The sequence below is a fragment of the Phyllobates terribilis genome, unplaced genomic scaffold (genome assembly GCF_046119375.1).
Source record: "Phyllobates terribilis strain yellow unplaced genomic scaffold, ASM4611937v1 Scaffold_5__5_contigs__length_657084704, whole genome shotgun sequence".
Taxonomy (NCBI): domain Eukaryota; kingdom Metazoa; phylum Chordata; class Amphibia; order Anura; family Dendrobatidae; genus Phyllobates; species Phyllobates terribilis.
The window spans coordinates 354420630-354439025 of NW_027362765.1; the positions used below are offsets into that span (position 1 = coordinate 354420630).

The following is an 18396-nucleotide window of genomic DNA, read 5'->3' on the forward strand; positions in this document are numbered from 1 at the left end:
GCGCTCTCTGCCCCATGGTATATAGCACTGCTGTGCAGGAGTCCAGTGCTCCCTGTCCCATGGTATATAGCACTGGTGTACAGGAGTCCAGCGCTGCGTCTTCCATCTTGTATAGCACTGCTGTGCAGGAGACTAGCGCTCCCTGTCCCTTGGTATATAGCACTGCTGTGCAGGAGGCCAGCGTTGCCTCTTCCATCTTGTATAGCACTGCTGTGCAGGAGTCCAGCGCTCCCTGTCCCTTGGTATATATAGCACTGCTGTGCAGAAATCCAGCGTTCCCTCTCCCATGGTTTATAGCACTGCTGTGCAGTAGGTCAGCGCTGCCTTCACTGCTTTACTTAGCCCTCTGTCCTGTGCAGGAGGCCAGCGCTGCCTTCACCGCCATACTTAGCCCTTTGTCCTGTGCAGATGGCCAGCGCTGTCTTCACCGCCATACTTAGCCCTCTGTCCTGTGCAGGTGGCCAGCACTGCCTTCACTGCCATACTTAGCCCTCTGTCCTGTGCAGGTGGCCAGCACTGCCTTCACCGCCATACTTAGCCCTCTGTCCTGTGCAGGAGGCCAGCTCTCCCTTCACCTCCATACTTGGCCCTCTGTCCTGTGCAGGAGGCCAGTGCTCCCTTCACCGCCATACTTAGCCCTTTGTCCTGTGCAGGAGGCCAGCGCTGCCTTCACCGCCATACTTAGCCCTCTGTCCTGTGCAGGGGGCCAGCGCTGCCTTCACCGCCATACTTAGCCCTCTGTCCTGTGCAGGGGGCCAGCGCTGCCTTCACCGCCATACTTAGCCCTCTGTCCTGTGCAGGTGGCCAGCACTGCCTTCACCGCCATACTTAGCCCTCTGTCCTGTGCAGGAGGCCAGCTCTCCCTTCACCGCCATACTTAGCCCTCTGTTCTGTGCAGGGGGCCAGCGCTGCCTTCACCGCCATACTTAGCCCTCTGTCCTGTGCAGGGGGCCAGCGCTGCCTTCACCGCCATACTTAGCCCTCTGTCCTGTGCACTCCTCCGGTCGCCTCGGTGGCTGCAGAGTCCTAAGAACAGATCCAGGGAGTGAGAACATTTCAGCTTTATTGTTGGCACCAATGATCGGCAGCAAATTGTCCCAACCGGTAGTAAAACAATAAAGGAAAGATGCGGACGGCGGCTGACCTGCTGTAGTTCTCCATCGTCACCAGTAGGTGGCAGTGTGTGTGTGGGGGGGGGTAATGGATAATGTAGTGTGGACCCCATTATAGTCCAATGTGGCCCTGCACTTGCCCCCTGAGCTGTAACGCTGCCTCCCTGCCTAATGCCCGGTCCTTGTGCCTAGACCCGTGTGTGGCTCATCCTCTTAGCTGCATGTCTGACGTGTCCTGGATGTCGTGTGCAGGTTCCCTCCCGGCTTTCTGTGTAACTAGTGCTTCTCTAAATGTTTTTCCACATAGTCACTACCAGATGGCCATGTTCCCGTCATGAGAATGGATAGGGGAGTGTCAATGCCTAACATGCTGGAGCCTAAGGCAAGTGTGCATGTAACAGGTGACGGCGCCTCCGCGTGGTGGGTCTGCACGGGGGGCACAACATCTTGGTGGAGGATCGTTCTCTTGGCTTGGGCTCTCTGGGTACTAATCACTGTGGGCGTCTCTTAGGGGCAGGTCGGGTCGATATCCTAACTCTGAAATGTTCACTTTGGGGGTCATGAATCTACCTATAAGTCCCACCTGCCGCCATTGTGCATTGCATTGGAGACTCGCCATGATCTGCACTCTTATTCTGCCCTCTATAGGTTGTGAGGGTGGTCTACTAGGTGGGTCTCCTGATCGTCCTCGCGTCCCTCGCTGACACTTCTGCTCGCTCCTTTCTAGATTTATCCATACGAGATGTTGTCCGTAACAAACCGGGGACGCAACAAGATCCTGAGAGACGTGGACAGGACCAGACTGGAGGTAACGGGCATGGCCGTCTGCATGTAATGCAGCAATCAACGCCATCTCCTTACCGGATCCCCGCGGCAAGGAGCAGGCGATGACCGTGCTGTACAAGCCTGGGCACTGATGGTGGAGGTCTTGACCCCTAGACGTCCATATTGGATTGTTATTCTGGGGGCGTCTTCCAGGACGGGAGGACGCTGCGGTCATGGGACGAACTCCATCATCTGGAAGTCATCATCACAAACTCACAGAATCGGCTCTATTGCCCAATATTGCTCAATCATATGAGCGGGCGTCCAGGAGAGACCGAAATCCCGGACCATCACCCCGAATCTGCTGCTGTTAACACTTTACTGACCAGAATATGTTCTATACATAGTGAACTGCAAAATGCAAAAACTTCAGACGTAAAATCACACCTGAAGGGACTGGACGACATCACTTGGTCACTAAGGGGTTAAAACCCCATCTTCTAATATGGGCACAAGTCCATATAAGAACCAATATGAAGTCCTTACACTGACGTTATCCACAAACCCAGAGTGTTAAGACACCAGAGCAAGTATTGCTGCTAATGACTGGCACCTGGCGGCCTCCCTGCACGTGGCGTCACTGAGGGCACGCTATACCCCCCAAGTGGCGTCACTGAGGGCACGCTATACCCCCCAGGTGGCGTCACTGAGGGCACGCTATAGCCCCCAGGTGGCGTCACTGAGGGCACGCTATAGCCCCCAGGTGGCGTCACTGAGGGCACGCTATAGCCCCCAGGTGGCGTCACTGAGGGCACGCTATAGCCCCCAGGTGGCGTCACTGAGGGCACGCTATAGCCCCCAGGTGGCGTCACTGAGGGCACGCTATAGCCCCCAGGTGGCGTCACTGAGGGCACGCTATAGCCCCCAGGTGGCGTCACTGAGGGCACGCTATAGCCCCCAGGTGGCGTCACTGAGGGCACGCTATACCCCCCAGGTGGCGTCACTGAGGGCACGCTATACCCCCCAGGTGGCGTCACTGAGGGCACGCTATACCCCCCAGGTGGCGTCACTGAGGGCACGCTATACCCCCCAGGTGGCGTCACTGAGGGCACGCTATACCCCCCAGGTGGCGTCACTGAGGGCACGCTATACCTCCCAGGTGGCGTCACTGAGGGCACGCTATACCCCCCAGGTGGCGTGACTGAGGGCACGCTATACCCCCCAGGTGGCGTGACTGAGGGCACGCTATACCCCCCAGGTGGCGTGACTGAGGGCACGCTATACCCCCCAGGTGGCGTGACTGAGGGCACGCTATACCCCCCAGGTGGCGTGACTGAGGGCACGCTATACCCCCCAGGTGGCGTGACTGAGGGCACGCTATACCCCCCAGGTGGCGTGACTGAGGGCACGCTATACCCCCCAGGTGGCGTCACTGAGGGCACGCTATACCCCCCAGGTGGCGTCAGAGGGCACGCTATACCCCCCAGGTGGCGTGACTGAGGGCACGCTATACCCCCCAGGTGGCGTGACTGAGGGCACGCTATACCCCCCAGGTGGCGTGACTGAGGGCACGCTATACCCCCCAGGTGGCCTCAGAGGGCACGCTATACCCCCCAGGTGGCGTGACTGAGGGCACGCTATACCCCCCAGGTGGCGTCACTGAGGGCACGCTATACCCCCCAGGTGGCGTCACTGAGGGCACGCTATACCCCCCAGGTGGCGTCACTGAGGGCACGCTATACCCCCCAGGTGGCGTCACTGAGGGCACGCTATACCCCCCAGGTGGCGTCACTGAGGGCACGCTATACCCCCCAGGTGGCGTCACTGAGGGCACGCTATACCCCCCAGGTGGCGTGACTGAGGGCACGCTATACCCCCCAGGTGGCGTGACTGAGGGCACGCTATACCCCCCAGGTGGCGTGACTGAGGGCACGCTATACCCCCCAGGTGGCGTGACTGAGGGCACGCTATACCCCCCAGGTGGCGTGACTGAGGGCACGCTATACCCCCCAGGTGGCGTCAGAGGGCACGCTATACCCCCATACGTCTAATACATCTATAGCGCGGAGAGCGACAGGGCAAGAACCACGGATGTGAGATCCTTGTGTATGAAGGTGTCAGGATGCGGGAGGCTGCGGATATTACCGCCAGCCATGTCATGTGACTAACGCTGCCTTTCCCCTTCCCCCTCTCTCCCCAGCGCCATTTGGCACCTGAAGTTTTTCACGATCTTTTTAAAATGACGATACAAGAATTTGACAAGTTGCCTCTGTGGAGACGCAATGACCTGAAGAAGAGGGCCCGGCTGTTCTGAGCTGCTGCAGTCACCGACGTTCTAGGAAGCAATCCAATACTGCGCCCCCTTGTGGCGGTGCTAGTGATCAGGGGCGGTGGTGTGGAAGCTCCACCGCTTATCTTTGGTGTGCCATTGGACTATGAAGAGCGAGCTGAATGCAACTGCCTGGCAATCTCGGCCTCCTGGGTCCCAATATAGGAGGGGTGCGCGAGCCGCTGCGGATGAATATGTTGTGTGTTTGTGTAAGAGAATATGATGACGGTGCCCGTGTGGCTCCGCCGGGCTCCTCTGATTAGGCTTCGATAGGTTCCTGTGCCAGGAGCGGCACCGCGTTATAACCACATTCCCTAGAACGGCTTGGACTGTCCCCATATTGGATTTTAGCTGAATTCCCGCCGGGCCCCTATTTATGCTCCGCAGCGCGGGGGCAGGGTCGATCTCATGGAGAGAAGTGATCACCACACTCACTTATATAGGAATCGTGCACTCCCACATAGCGCTATATCAGGCCTGTGCCGTATTTATTAACCATTGCTTTACTTTCTCTTTATTTTGGGCATCCCGCTGCTTTATATAGGACACAAGACCCCGATGTCCCCCTCACAGACCCCACAGGACCTATAGATACTGCTGTGTGGAGACTGGAGCAATAGTAACAGTGTTTTCATAGAGATTAATGAACATTGTATCAATCCTCCGGTGACATTGTATCAATCCTCCGGTGATATTGAATCCATTCTCTGGTGACATTGTATCAATTCTCCTGTGACATTGTATCAATTCCCTGGTGACATTGTATCAATCCTCCGGTGACATTGTATCAATTCTCCGGTGATATTGAATCCATTCTCTGGTGACATTGTATCAATCCTCCGGTGACAAATCAATTCTCTGGTTACATTGTATCCATCCTCTGGTTAGTCTCTATAAGGGACCTTGTGAGGGGCAACAGTGGTGAGGTTGCTGGATGTGGGGTGCAGTGGAGGGTCACCCTGCTTGGTCCCCGGTATGGTTTGGGCAGTGCTTGGTCCCCGGTATGGTTTGGGCAGTGCTTGGTCCCCGGTATGGTTTGGGCAGTGCTTGGTCCCCGGTATGGTTTGGGCAGTGCTTGGTCCCGGGTATGGTTTGGGCAGTGCTTGGTCCCGGGTATGGTTTGGGCAGTGCTTGGTCCCCGGTATGGTTTGGGCAGTGCTTGGTCCCGGGTATGGTTTGGGCAGTGCTTGGTCCCCGGTATGGTTTGGGCAGTGCTTGGTCCCGGGTATGGTTTGGGCAGTGCTTGGTCCCCGGTATGGTTTGGGCAGTGCTTGGTCCCCGGTATGGTTTGGGCAGTGCTTGGTCCCCGGTATGGTTTGGGCAGTGCTTGGTCCCCGGTATGGTTTGGGCAGTGCTTGGTCCCCGGTATGGTTTGGGCAGTGCTTGGTCCCCGGTATGGTTTGGGCAGTGCTTGGTCCCCGGTATGGTTTGGGCAGTGCTTGGTCCCCGGTATGGTTTGGGCAGTGCTTGGTCCCCGGTATGGTTTGGGCAGTGCTTGGTCCCCGGTATGGTTTGGGCAGTGCTTGGTCCCCGGTATGGTTTGGGCAGTGCTTGGTCCCCGGTATGGTTTGGGCAGTGCTTGGTCCCCGGTATGGTTTGGGCAGTGCTTGGTCCCCGGTATGGTTTGGGCAGTGCTTGGTCCCCGGTATGGTTTGGGCAGTGCTTGGTCCCCGGTATGGTTTGGGCAGTGCTTGGTCCCCGGTATGGTTTGGGCAGTGCTTGGTCCCCGGTATGGTTGGGGCAGTGCTTGGTCCCCGGTATGGTTGGGGCAGTGCTTGGTCCCCGGTATGGTTGGGGCAGTGCTTGGTCCCCGGTATGGTTTGGGCAGTGCTTGGTCCCGGCTTTTGCCTTGGTAATACGGTTGGTTTCTTTTGTAGCTTTTGGTTGGAGAGCGGCTCGTGGGGTTCAGGTTTTCTCTTTCCATTTATCATCCTCGGCACCTGCGTGTCCCCCACACCCTCAAACACCTAGACAATCGGGGAGGATTGGATCGTAAGGGGAGGTGACCTGCCGAGATCTAACATGACGCCGCTTATCTCTGATCATTAACCATTTAGGATATAACTGGATTTTAAGTACTTTCTATCACATATCAAGTGTATTACAGGATGAAAGTATGAACATGTATGTATGAATCCACCTCCCCCATCCCAACGCCATAGCTGCAGGAGCACCCCCAAATCCTGCAGTGGTGCTCTCCTGTAGGCTGATCCGTCAGTATTGAGACCCTCATGTATATCTGTACAATCCTCAATAAAGCAAATACTACAGAAAGCCCCAGTCTGGTGTAATATGTGTGAGTGTATATAAAGAGCAATCTATCTCCTGTATATAATTATATATGTACAGCTGGTATAACCTGGGCATCTCCTGTATATAATTATATATGTACAGCTGGTATAACCTGGGCATCTCCTGTATATAATTATATATGTACAGCTGGTATAACCTGGGCATCTCCTGTATATAATTATATATGTACAGCTGGTATAACCTGGGCATCTCCTGTATATAATTATATATGTACAGCTGGTATAACCTGGGTATCTCCTGTATATAATTATATATGTACAGCTGGTATAACCTGGGCATCTCCTGTATATAATTATATATGTACAGCTGGTATAACCTGGGCATCTCCTGTATATAATTATATATGTACAGCCGGTATAACCTGGGCATCTCCTGTATATAATTATATATGTACAGACGGTATAACCTGGGCATCTCCTGTATATAATTATATATGTACAGCTGGTATAACCTGGGCATCTCCTGTATATAATTATATATGTATAGCTGGTATAACCTGGGCATCTCCTGTATATAATTATATATGTACAGCTGGTATAACCTGGACATCTCCTGTATATAATTATATATGTACAGCCGATATAACCTGGACATCTCCTGTATATAATTATATATGTACAGCTGGTATAACCTGGGCATCTCCTGTGTATAATTATATATGTACAGCTGGTATAACCTGAGCATCTCCTGTATATAATTATATATGTACAGCTGGTATAACCTGGGCATCTCCTGTATATAATTGTATATGTACAGCCGGTATAACCTGGGCATCTCCTGTATATAATTATATATGTACAGCTGGTATAACCTGAGCATCTCCTGTATATAATTATATATGTACAGCTGGTATAACCTGGGCCTCTCCTGTATATAATTATATATGTACAGCTGGTATAACCTGGGCATCGTCTGTATATAACTATGCATGTACGGCCGGTATAACCCGGGCATCGCCTGTATATAACTATGCATGTACGGCCGGTATAACCCGGGCATCGCCTGTATATAACTATGCATGTACGGCCGGTATAGCCCGGGCATCGCCTGTATATAACTATGCATGTACGGCCGGTATAACCCGTGCATCGCCTGTATATAACTATGCATGTACGGCCGGTATAACCCGTGCATCGCCTGTATATAACTATGCATGTACGGCCGGTATAACCCGGGCATCGCCTGTATATAGCTATGCATGTACGGCCGGTATAGCCCGTGCATCGCCTGTATATAACTATGCATGTACGGCCGGTATAACCCGGGCATCGCCTGTATATAACTATGCATGTACGGCCGGTATAGCCCGGGCATCGCCTGTATATAACTATGCATGTACGGCCGGTATAACCCGGGCATCTCCTGTATATAACTATGCATGTACGGCCGGTATAGCCCGGGCATCGCCTGTATATAACTATGCATGTACGGCCGGTATAACCTGGGCATCTCCAGTGATGTCATGATGGGTTATGCTTGGACTTTATAGACCGTTTCCTCTTTCAGTTGTGGTCTGCTCCTGTGAACAGTCGGTGACTACCCGTCCCGCCACTTGTTTTTCGGGTTCGGGCCTCCCTCGTCTGTTTTGCCGGGTGACCTCAGTCTGTTGGATGAAATCCCCTGCACAGGTTGTAATAATATCCATATTGGTCCCGACGCTCCCAGATCCAGGCCGGAGATTATAACTTCTGCTCATCTGCAGCCAAAACAAACCCTCAGTAAAGATGTTTCCAATAATCTTTGTTTTCAGGACACATTTTTTGCACAGATGAAGGATCTGAGGCCGTGCTTTCCCTTTGATGTGTCTGCGGTGTGTTCCTCTTTAAGAATCATGTGCTGGGAACAATAATAAAGTGTTACATTGTTGCTATGAAGTAACCTGCCTCTGTGCGCTCCCCATGTAGGTGGGGCAGGACATACAACATGCACAGTCAGGGGTCGGGAGCTGCACCTGCTGCCCCTTATTCCTTACCCTCAAAATCCTCTACGATGAAAGATGAAAACATTCGTCATGGCAAAACATCTGACATGGTGGCGATCAATCACAGCACCACTCTGTGCCAGGACTCTCTGGCGGCGGCTCACTGCAATGAATGAGATAACATCATTGGACTCTGCGTCCTCTACTGACCCGACCCGGCAGTCGCCAGTGGTTCTGCCCATACTCCCTGGTTGCCCAAATCACCATGTATTTGGAGCCTGCAGTTTTGTTAGTGCCGTGGCGCAAAGCTTGTGGCTTTCCTGTAGACTTGGCTTACTCACTTCAGGTGCCACTGGCCCTTAATCATATTTCTAGTTGTGCCTTAGACGTGTAAGCCATCTCTACATCTCCTGTCTGTGGAATCGCTCTGGATAGATGCTTTTAATCTGAAGAAATAAAAACAAGGTTTTAATTAATTTTGGACGCTGACTTTGGTTTTCCCTTTGTGTGTATCCACCACACAGCTGGCAGCCGTGCAACCAAGCGGGTGCAGCTGAGCCGAATATTCTCTATTCTCCATGACCAATAGCAAAACCCAACTACTATGGAGAGAAAAGTACCGGGCCACCGTCATAATGTCTCGCCCCCGGTGTATAATGTCCGGGCTCATTCCCCCCATGGGTAACATCCAGCCCTCACATTGCCCTGATTGTGTGGCATTTGTCCCCATTGCCCCCCCCAGTGTATGTCATGTGACCGCTTGATTGCATCGGCGACACTAAGGAATCGTGACAGTGTGCGCACCCTACGCTGTCAAGATTCAGAAGTGCTCAGTCACATAAGGTCACTGCAGACTTTGCTCTTGAACCTGTATGTATGTTCTCTGTGTGTATGTGTCTGGGTGTAAATACATATGTATGTATGTATGTATATATATATATATATATATATATATATATATATATATATATATATATACACACACATACATATGTATATATGTATGTATATATATATATACACATATGTATGTATGTGTGTGTGTGTGTGTGTGTATATATATATACACACACACACACATACATACATATGTATATATATATATATATACATACATATGTATATATATATATACATACATACATATATACATATGTATGTGTGTGTATATATATATATATATATACATATGTATGTGTGTATATATATATATATATATATATATATATATATATATACATATGTATGTGTGTGTATATATATATATATATATATATATATATATATATATACACACATACATATGTATATATATATATATATATACACACACATACATATGTATATATGTATGTATGTATATATATATATACATATGTATGTATATATATATATATACATATGTATGTGTGTGTGTGTGTATATATATATACATATGTATGTGTGTATATATATATATATATATATATATACATATGTGTGTGTGTGTGTATATATATATATATATATATATATATATATATATATATATATATATATATATATATATATATATATATACATATGTATGTGTGTATATATATATATATACCGCATGCAGAATTTTTAGGCACATGCGTATTTTGATCACATGATACTTTTTCTACATGTCGTCCTCCTCCAAGCTGCATAGGCTTGTGAACCAACTACCAATGAAGTAAATCTGGTGATGTGCATCTCTGTAATGAGGAGGGGTGTTGACTAATGACATCAACACCCTATATAAGGTGTGCTTAATTATTAGGCAACTTCCTTTCCTTTGGCAAAATGGGTCAGAAGAGAGATTTGACGGGCTCTGAAAAGTCCAATATTGTGAGATGTCTTGCAGAGGGAGGCAGCAGTCTTGAAAATTCCAAACTTTTGAAGCGTGATCACCAAACAATCAAATGTTTCATGGCAAATATACAACAGGGTCGTAAGAAGCGTGTTGGCCAAAAAAGGCGCAAAATAACTGCCCATGAATTGAGGAAAATCAAGCATGAAGCTGCCAAGATGCCATTCACCACCAGTTTTGCCATATTTCAGAGCTGCAACGTTACTGGAGTATCAAAAAGCACAAGGTGTGCGATACTCAGGGACATGGCCAAGGTAAGGAAGGCTGAAAAACCACCACCTCTGAACAAGAAACATAAGATAAAACATCAAGAATGGGCCAAGAAATATCTTAAGACTGATTTTTCAAAGGTTTTATGGACTGATGAAATGAGAGTGACTCTTGATGGGCCAGATGGATGGGCCAGAGGCTGGATCAGTAAAGGGCAGAGAGCTCCACTCCGACTCAGACGCCAGCAAGGTGGAGGTGGGGTACTAGTATGGGCTGCTATCATCAAAGATGAACTTGTGGGACCTTTTCGGGTTGAGGATGGAGTGAAGCTCAACTCCCAGACCTACTGCCAGTTTCTGGAAGACAACTTCTTCAAGCAGTGGTACAGGAAGAAGTTGGTATCGTTCAAGAAAAACATGATTTTCATGCAGGACAATGCTACATCACATGCATCCAACTACTCCACAGCGTGGCTGGCCAGTAAAGGTCTAAAAGAAGAAAAAATAATGACATGGTCCCCTTGTTCACTTGATCTGAACCCCATAGAGAACCTGTGGTCCATCATAAAATGTGAGATCTACAGGGAGAGAAAACAGTAGACCTCTGGGAGTAAGTGTCTGGGAGGCTGTGGTGAGATCTACAGGGAGGGAAAACAGTACACCTCTTGGAGCAGTGCCTGGGAGGCTGTGGTGGCTGCTGCATGCAATGTTGATCGAAAACAGATCAAGCAACTGACAGAATCTATGGATGGAGGCTGCTGAGGGTCATCATAAAGAAAGGTGGCTATATTCATCACTCATTTTTTTGGTTTTTGTTTTTGCATGTCAGAAATGTTTATTTCTAAATTTTGTGCACTGATATTGGTTTACCTGGTGAAAATAAACAAGTGAGATGGGATTATATTTGGTTTTTATTAAGTTGCCTAATAATTCTGCACAGTAATAGTTACCTGCACAAACAGATATCCTCCTAAGATAGCCAAATCTAAAAAAAAAACACTCCAACTTCCAAAAATATTAAGCTTGGATATTTATGAGTCTTTTGGGTTGATTGAGAACATAGTTGTTGATCAATAATAAAAATAATCCTCTAAAATACAACTTGCCTAATAATTCTGCACACAGTGTATGTACCATATCTTGCGGACTATAAGACGCAGCCCAAATTTTGGGGTGGAAAATAGGAAAAAAACATTTTAAATAAAATGATGGTGTGTCTGTTTTAATGGTAGGTTACCCGGGGAAAGGTGGTGGTGGAGCGAGGTCACAGGAGGCATGGTCGATGCTTCAGGAGCCCGGCTGCAGTGGCAGGAGTGGGGCGATGCTACAGGCCCATTGATTTCCCTGCGGTGGACTTCGGGAAAATGGCAGCCGGAAGCGGCGCAAGCGCAGATTTAGATCTCTTAAGATGCGATCTCATCTCCCGAGATCTCAATCTGCGCATGCGCCGCCTCCGGTGGATATTTTCCCGAAGCCCACCGCAGGGAAATCAATGGGAAAGGGGAATCTGCTCACCAGCACCAACATCTTATGTGAGAGCCCAGGGCCTGCAGCCTTGCACCGCCTGGAAGTCCCCCTCCTCCCAGCCCAGGGCTCGTAGCATCGCCCCACTCCTGCCACCGCAGCCGGCCTCCTGATGCAGCGACCCTACCTCCTGTGACCTTGCTCCACCGCGGCTGCCTCTCCCGGTAAACTACCTTTCGATTATAAGACGCACCCCCATTTTCCTCCTAAATTTGGGGGGGGAATGTGCGTCTTATAATGTGAAAAATACGGGATATGTGTATGTATGTGCTCTCTGTATACATATATGTGTGTATGTGCTCTGTGTATACGTGTGCGTGTGTGTATGTGCTCTGTGCATGCCTGTATGTGAGTGTATGTGTGTGAATATATACATATATGTCTGTGCTCTGTGTATACATATATGTGTATGTATGTGCTCTATGTATAAGTGTGTGTGCGCGCGCTATATGTGTGTCACATACGGTGTGTAGCATCCGCATTTATAAATCCCGGCAGCGCAGACGAGAGCTCATAGGTGTAAACATGTCGGCAATCACCCAACAAACGAGCAAAATGCCGCTCATTCATCGGGGGGATTGGACTGTTTATGGTGGAATCCTTGTTCTCGGCAGCACATCGCCGGTGTAAACTGCAGATAACATGATGTGTACGGGGACAGATGATGTATTAGTGATTGTTCTGCGCTCTTCATTCTTCTTCATCCGATGTAAAGAGGCCGAGAAACAAGAACCGAACGACTTGAATATTGTGGATCGCGCTCGTTTTAGCGGCCTGAACTCAGCGCATGTAAATACAACCGACATGTTTCTTTCTGATGGAGCAATATGTCAGCATTTAGGCCCCAGAGTCCAGGTATCTAATGTCTCAGGTTAATGAAAGAAGTCTTCCATGGCGGCCGAGACGTGAGAGCGCGAACATTTCCATCATTTATCAGGGAGAGACGAAGAAAGAAGGATCAGACTGTGAGCGACGAGACAAGAATACGACGGAACCGACAACCCCGAGACTGACAACAGCGTCATCATATCAGATCAGTGATGTCACCGGGGGCCGCGATGTGATGCCAAATCTCTACACGTTTCTTTGGAGTGTAGTGCTGCTGTTCTCTGGTATCTGCTGGTGTTTGTTGCAATGTCTCAGATGACCTCAGTCGTGGTGATTATGTATGCAGCGCTCACGTCACGTGAAATTTTTCTATATTTTGATCTGTCTCATTATTTTGCAAACCGCTCCTCATACACATTCATTAGGACACTTAAAAGAAATGTTCTGGAATAAAATCCTCCTTCCATGTAAAGTATGTTATGTCTCGCATTAATAATCAGCAAAATTAAAATAGGTCTTAAAAGGGAAGAACATCTAAATTTGTCTTCACATTATTCAATAGAACGTTTATATTTAAGTTAAATAATACTGCCCCCTATATACAAGAATATAACTACTATAATACTGCTCCTATATACAAGAATATAACTACTATAATACTGCCCCCTATATACAAGAATATAACTACTATAATACTGCCCCTATGTACAAGAATATAACTACTATAATACTGCCCCCTATGTACAGGAATATAACTACTATAATACTGCCCCTATGTACAAGAATATAACTACTATAATACTGCCCCCTATGTACAAGAATATAATTACTATAATACTGCTCCCTATGTACAAGAATATAACTACTATAATACTGCTCCTATGTACAAGAATATAACTACTATAATACTGCTCCCTATGTACAAGAATATAACTACTATAATACTGCTCCTATGTACAAGAATATAACTACTATAATACTGCCCCCTATGTACAAGAATATAACTACTATAATGATCTTTTTATTTAAAACTGACAACCAAATATTACAGAATAATTACATTAAAATTACAAAATAATAAATATTAAAGAAAATAAATACTGTGTTGTTACATCACTTACACAATAATATTAGATAACATTGATAAATCCCGCCACATGAATGTTCCTCCAGTTCACATTACCTGAGTTAATCTTTATGTCCTTCTTATACACTGACTTGAGACTTTCCAGGATCTTATACCTGACACTATCACAGGACAGGACCTCCTTATTGATGAGCAGGCAGCACCGTGCACACCACAGATGATAGATGGTCACCACATTTATTACATATAGTGAGCTTCGGTTATACGCTCTGAGCTCAGGCTGGAAGTCTCCGTACAGCAGCTGACCATACGACTGTCCCACCAGGTGCCGTAACTTTAGGGACAAGGACACACACTCCCATACCTGCATACTAAAAGGACACTCTAGAAGCAGATGCTCCATAGTCTCCTGTATATGGGGACACTCTAGCAGCAGATGCTCCATGGTCTCCTGTATATGGGGACACTCTAGCAGCAGATGCTCCATAGTCTCCTGTATATGGGGACACTCTAGCAGCAGATGCTCCATGGTCTCCTGTATATGGGGACACTCTAGCAGCAGATGCTCCGTAGTCTCCTGTATATGGGGACACTCTAGAAGCAGATGCTCCATAGTCTCCTGTGTATGGGGACACTCTAGCAGCAGATGCTCCATGGTCTCCTGTATATGGGGACACTCTAGCAGCAGATGCTCCATGGTCTCCTGTATATGGGGACACTCTAGAAGCAGATGCTCCATAGTCTCCTGTATATGGGGACACTCTTCTCTAGGACAGGATCTGTCTGATACATTCCTGCACTTTAGGTTGTCTCTGACGTACATCTTACCATGGAGCCCCAGCCACGCCACATCTCTCATATGAGGGGGAATTCTGGGATCTAGTACGTTTTTTGCAGCCTGTTTTACATCTAGACTTGGGGCGCCCCTCAATTGAACATGGACACTAAAGTGAGATGACAGCACGTTCTTATACAACTCCTTCCTACTGAGCTGCCTGACGTCCTCATACAGGATCCTCCATCTAATAACCTTACTTATTACATGGACACCATACCAAGAAACATTATTCTTTAGTCGGCCTGAGATTCTCTTGATGGGGTCCCCTACCGACCACACGGACACAAACTGCTGGATCTGGCTCTTAAACAAACAAGACCATGGCGTCTTCTCTGAATTCTTACAAAAAGAGAAATTCTTCATAAGAAACATGAGATTAACTACTATAATACTGCCCCCTATGTACAAGAATATAACTACTATAATACTGCCCCCTATGTACAAGAATATAACTACTATAATACTGCCCCTACGTACAAGAATATAACTACTATAATACTGCCCCCTATGTACAAGAATATAACTACTATAATAATGCCCCTATGTACAAGAATATAACTACTATAATACTGCTCCTATGTACATGAATATAACTACTATAATACTTTCCCCTATGTACAAGAATATAACTATTTGTCAGGTATTCCACAAAGACGACACCGGGGAGATCACACAATATCTCACCGTTGCCGTCACACTGTCAGGAATTTGTCAGGGATCCGAGAGCTCCCCACTACTCACTACATAGGTATCGGCAAGCAACCAGTGAGCGTATGGCGTCACACCTCCAGATTCCAAAACATGGAATATGTGTTCACTCCCCGTACGGTCACTTTCAGCTTCACAATAGCCCAATTATTATTATTCTCTGCCACCACCGGCCAGATTTGAAATATAATACAGGCCTGGTCGGACGCATGTGTTCTGGTAGCGTATATGGCTTCGGGGGAGGGAATGATTACAGGACACAAGAATCAGAACTATTAAATTTTATATTGAATCCAAAAGGGAGGCAGTGTTATGAAAAATATACAAGATTTTACAAATGGACATTTACAGTACAGAATAGACAGTTACATAAAATAGGATTACAGAAGAAACTTACTATAGAGTTCGCAGAGACGAATCAGTATAGCTGGAGGAGGGGCTCCCCGATTTGATTTGAGCGTTATCGAACGCGATCCGTTGCTTATAGTATCTATAACCCCCTGGCAAAGAATGCTCATCTATCCTCTGTGGACTCTTTTATGCCTAAGGGAATATCTGCCCACACACCCCCTGTGCTGACATCATGGGGCTGGACTCTAGCATGCACATTTTATTTAAGATATCTGGTTTTTGGGATCACTTATCACTGGTTGATCCAAGAAACCCAAAAGAGATACCATATTTTCTATTATGATTTTACCTTCATTTAGAGACCACACATGGCATAGCTGCGATCCGTTATTCTGGTGCTCTTGCACTACAGCTCCAAGGAGGGACTTACAGCTACGAAAAAAATAAGCATCTTGTTCCCTGGCTGACCCTGCCACTAAAAATATGGGTCCCATTATTATCAGAATTATGGAACTTGAGCTATTCCATATTTCGTATCGGCGCCGGGAGTCCTGGGGATCTCTATTAACTTCCCTTTTTCGTCCTGGCAAGCAAGCTTCAACAGCTACATGTAAATTAATCGCAAGCCTGTGTCTAATCATCCCCTGCTTCTACCAAGGAGAAAGACCCTCACATTTTAATTAGGTTGTAGCACTTCTTGGCTGGCATTTGTTTAGAGGGCACTTCTCAGTCGTGTTTTAATTGTATACAGACAGAGCTCTCAGCTCTCCTCTTGTGACAAAAGATGGATAAGGGAGGGGTGAGAAGGTCTTCAGAAGGAGACAGAATATTTTCAATATACCTCAATTTTTCCCTGACATCCCCCCCCCTTTGAGTTGGCATAGGGACTGATTTACAGATCACTCTTTTAAGCCCACCTCCTGGCCCACCCTTCCTGCTGATCCGACAAGCCATGGGCCCAACTCGCCCAGTACCCTTACCGAGTGGGGATCCAGCTTTTCGATCATCCTGGCCCGTTCGAGATACATTTTCTCCACACTTCTGACAGGCTACGGTACCTTCCTGCCATACTCCTGACAGACAGGAGGACACACCTTTCTTTTACCTTGCCTGGTTGTGGTGCCTAGCCTTCCATCCCTCATGGCTACCTGGGGGGCTGTGCTAGCTACGGGGCAGCTAAGACCGGCCATGTCACAGTCCGTTGTGACACTGGTCGGCGGCAAGGGACCACTTTCCCTATGATCCCCGTGTTTCTCCCCGTCCTTTCCCGTTAACCCTAGAGCCATGCTAGTCATGGGGCAGCTACCATTTACCCTGCCACTATTTGGCGTGACACTGGTCACCTGCACGGGTCGACCTGCTTCCTGGTCCCCGTGCCTGCTCCCCTTGCCCATAGCACTTATGCTGGCTTGTTTTAGGGTATCCTCAGCCGCATCACCCCACGGGGTGAGGTGGCTGAGTTCCCCTTTACCACAACACACATTTTTATAATGCATGACATTGACATTATTGACAGTGGCATTACATGACATATCAGACCTGGGAGGGTTGTCAGGAATGTATCAGGCAACCAACCGTCCCAGATCAGTCCCCAATAGCACATTAGTGAGGAGATTCTCCGACACCCCCCTTCCCTTAACCCCCTCCCCGCACCCCAGTCCAGGAAAACTCGGGCCATCAGTATGGGACGGCGAACACCTCCAAACCCGGTGACATTCAGGGTCTTCCCAGGAATGAGTTCCTCTGGTAACATGAACTCAGGGCGGATGAGGGTACGTTCGGCGCCAGTTTCCTTAAGGCCAACAGTAATGGTGTTGCCCACAGTAGCTGGTTGTTAGTTCTCACGGGCCCAGCCAACCACCCCACCCACAAAAAGAATGGCTGCAGTAGGCCCTGAGGCCTCAGGTTTGGGGTCCATCTTCTGCCTTTCTGGGTTGACAAGGCTGACGTGACCCGTTTGGTCACAAGTATAGCACTTACGGGAGTCAAATGCAGGCCGGGTGCTGGAAGATGGGGCAGAAACCACTGAGGGCTGGCTGGAACACTGGGGGTGGTTGTAGGCTTACCCCCTTTCCAGCTGGCGGCGGCTGACCTCCGCACCTCTGGTGTGAGGTTCACCTCGTAGGCATCTGCGATCTGGGATGCTTTGGCGGCTTCCTTCGGCTCCCAGTCAAGCACAAACTGTCGTACTTCCGCTGGGCAAAGACGAAGAAACTGGTCCTTCACCATAAGATACTTCAGGTCCTCGAAGGTGGTGACTGACAGTCCTTGGATCCACTGCTCAAAGTTGGTTCTGAGCCCATCCACCACATCACTGTAGCTATCATGTGGTCCACGTTGGAGGGCTCGGAACTTTTCCCGGTAAACCTCCGGAGTCAGCTTGCACTTTTTTATAAGGGCCTGCTTGACGGCCTCGTAGTCTCCATCTTGGTATCGAGGGAGAGAAGCAAACACCTCCAGATCTTTTCCTCTGAGCCCTGGAGTTAAGTACCGAACCCACTGGTCCGCGGGCAGCTGATACTGTCTGCAGGCTTTTTC

The 18396-nt window shown here is 48.2% G+C and overlaps 1 protein-coding gene across 1 annotated transcript in view; it reads left to right on the top strand.

Annotated features, from left to right (window-relative positions):
* Window positions 1–6480, top strand: part of ABLIM1 (actin binding LIM protein 1) — a 462151-nt gene extending 455671 nt beyond the window's left edge. The window contains exons 20-22 of the mRNA XM_073684654.1: window positions 1420–1494; window positions 1840–1920; window positions 4078–6480. Of these exons, the coding sequence (XP_073540755.1) occupies window positions 1420–1494; window positions 1840–1920; window positions 4078–4191 (270 nt within the window). The 3' untranslated portion in view covers window positions 4192–6480. The remainder of the gene's footprint in view (window positions 1–1419; window positions 1495–1839; window positions 1921–4077) is intronic.
* The last annotated feature ends 11916 nt before the right edge of the window (window positions 6481–18396 follow it).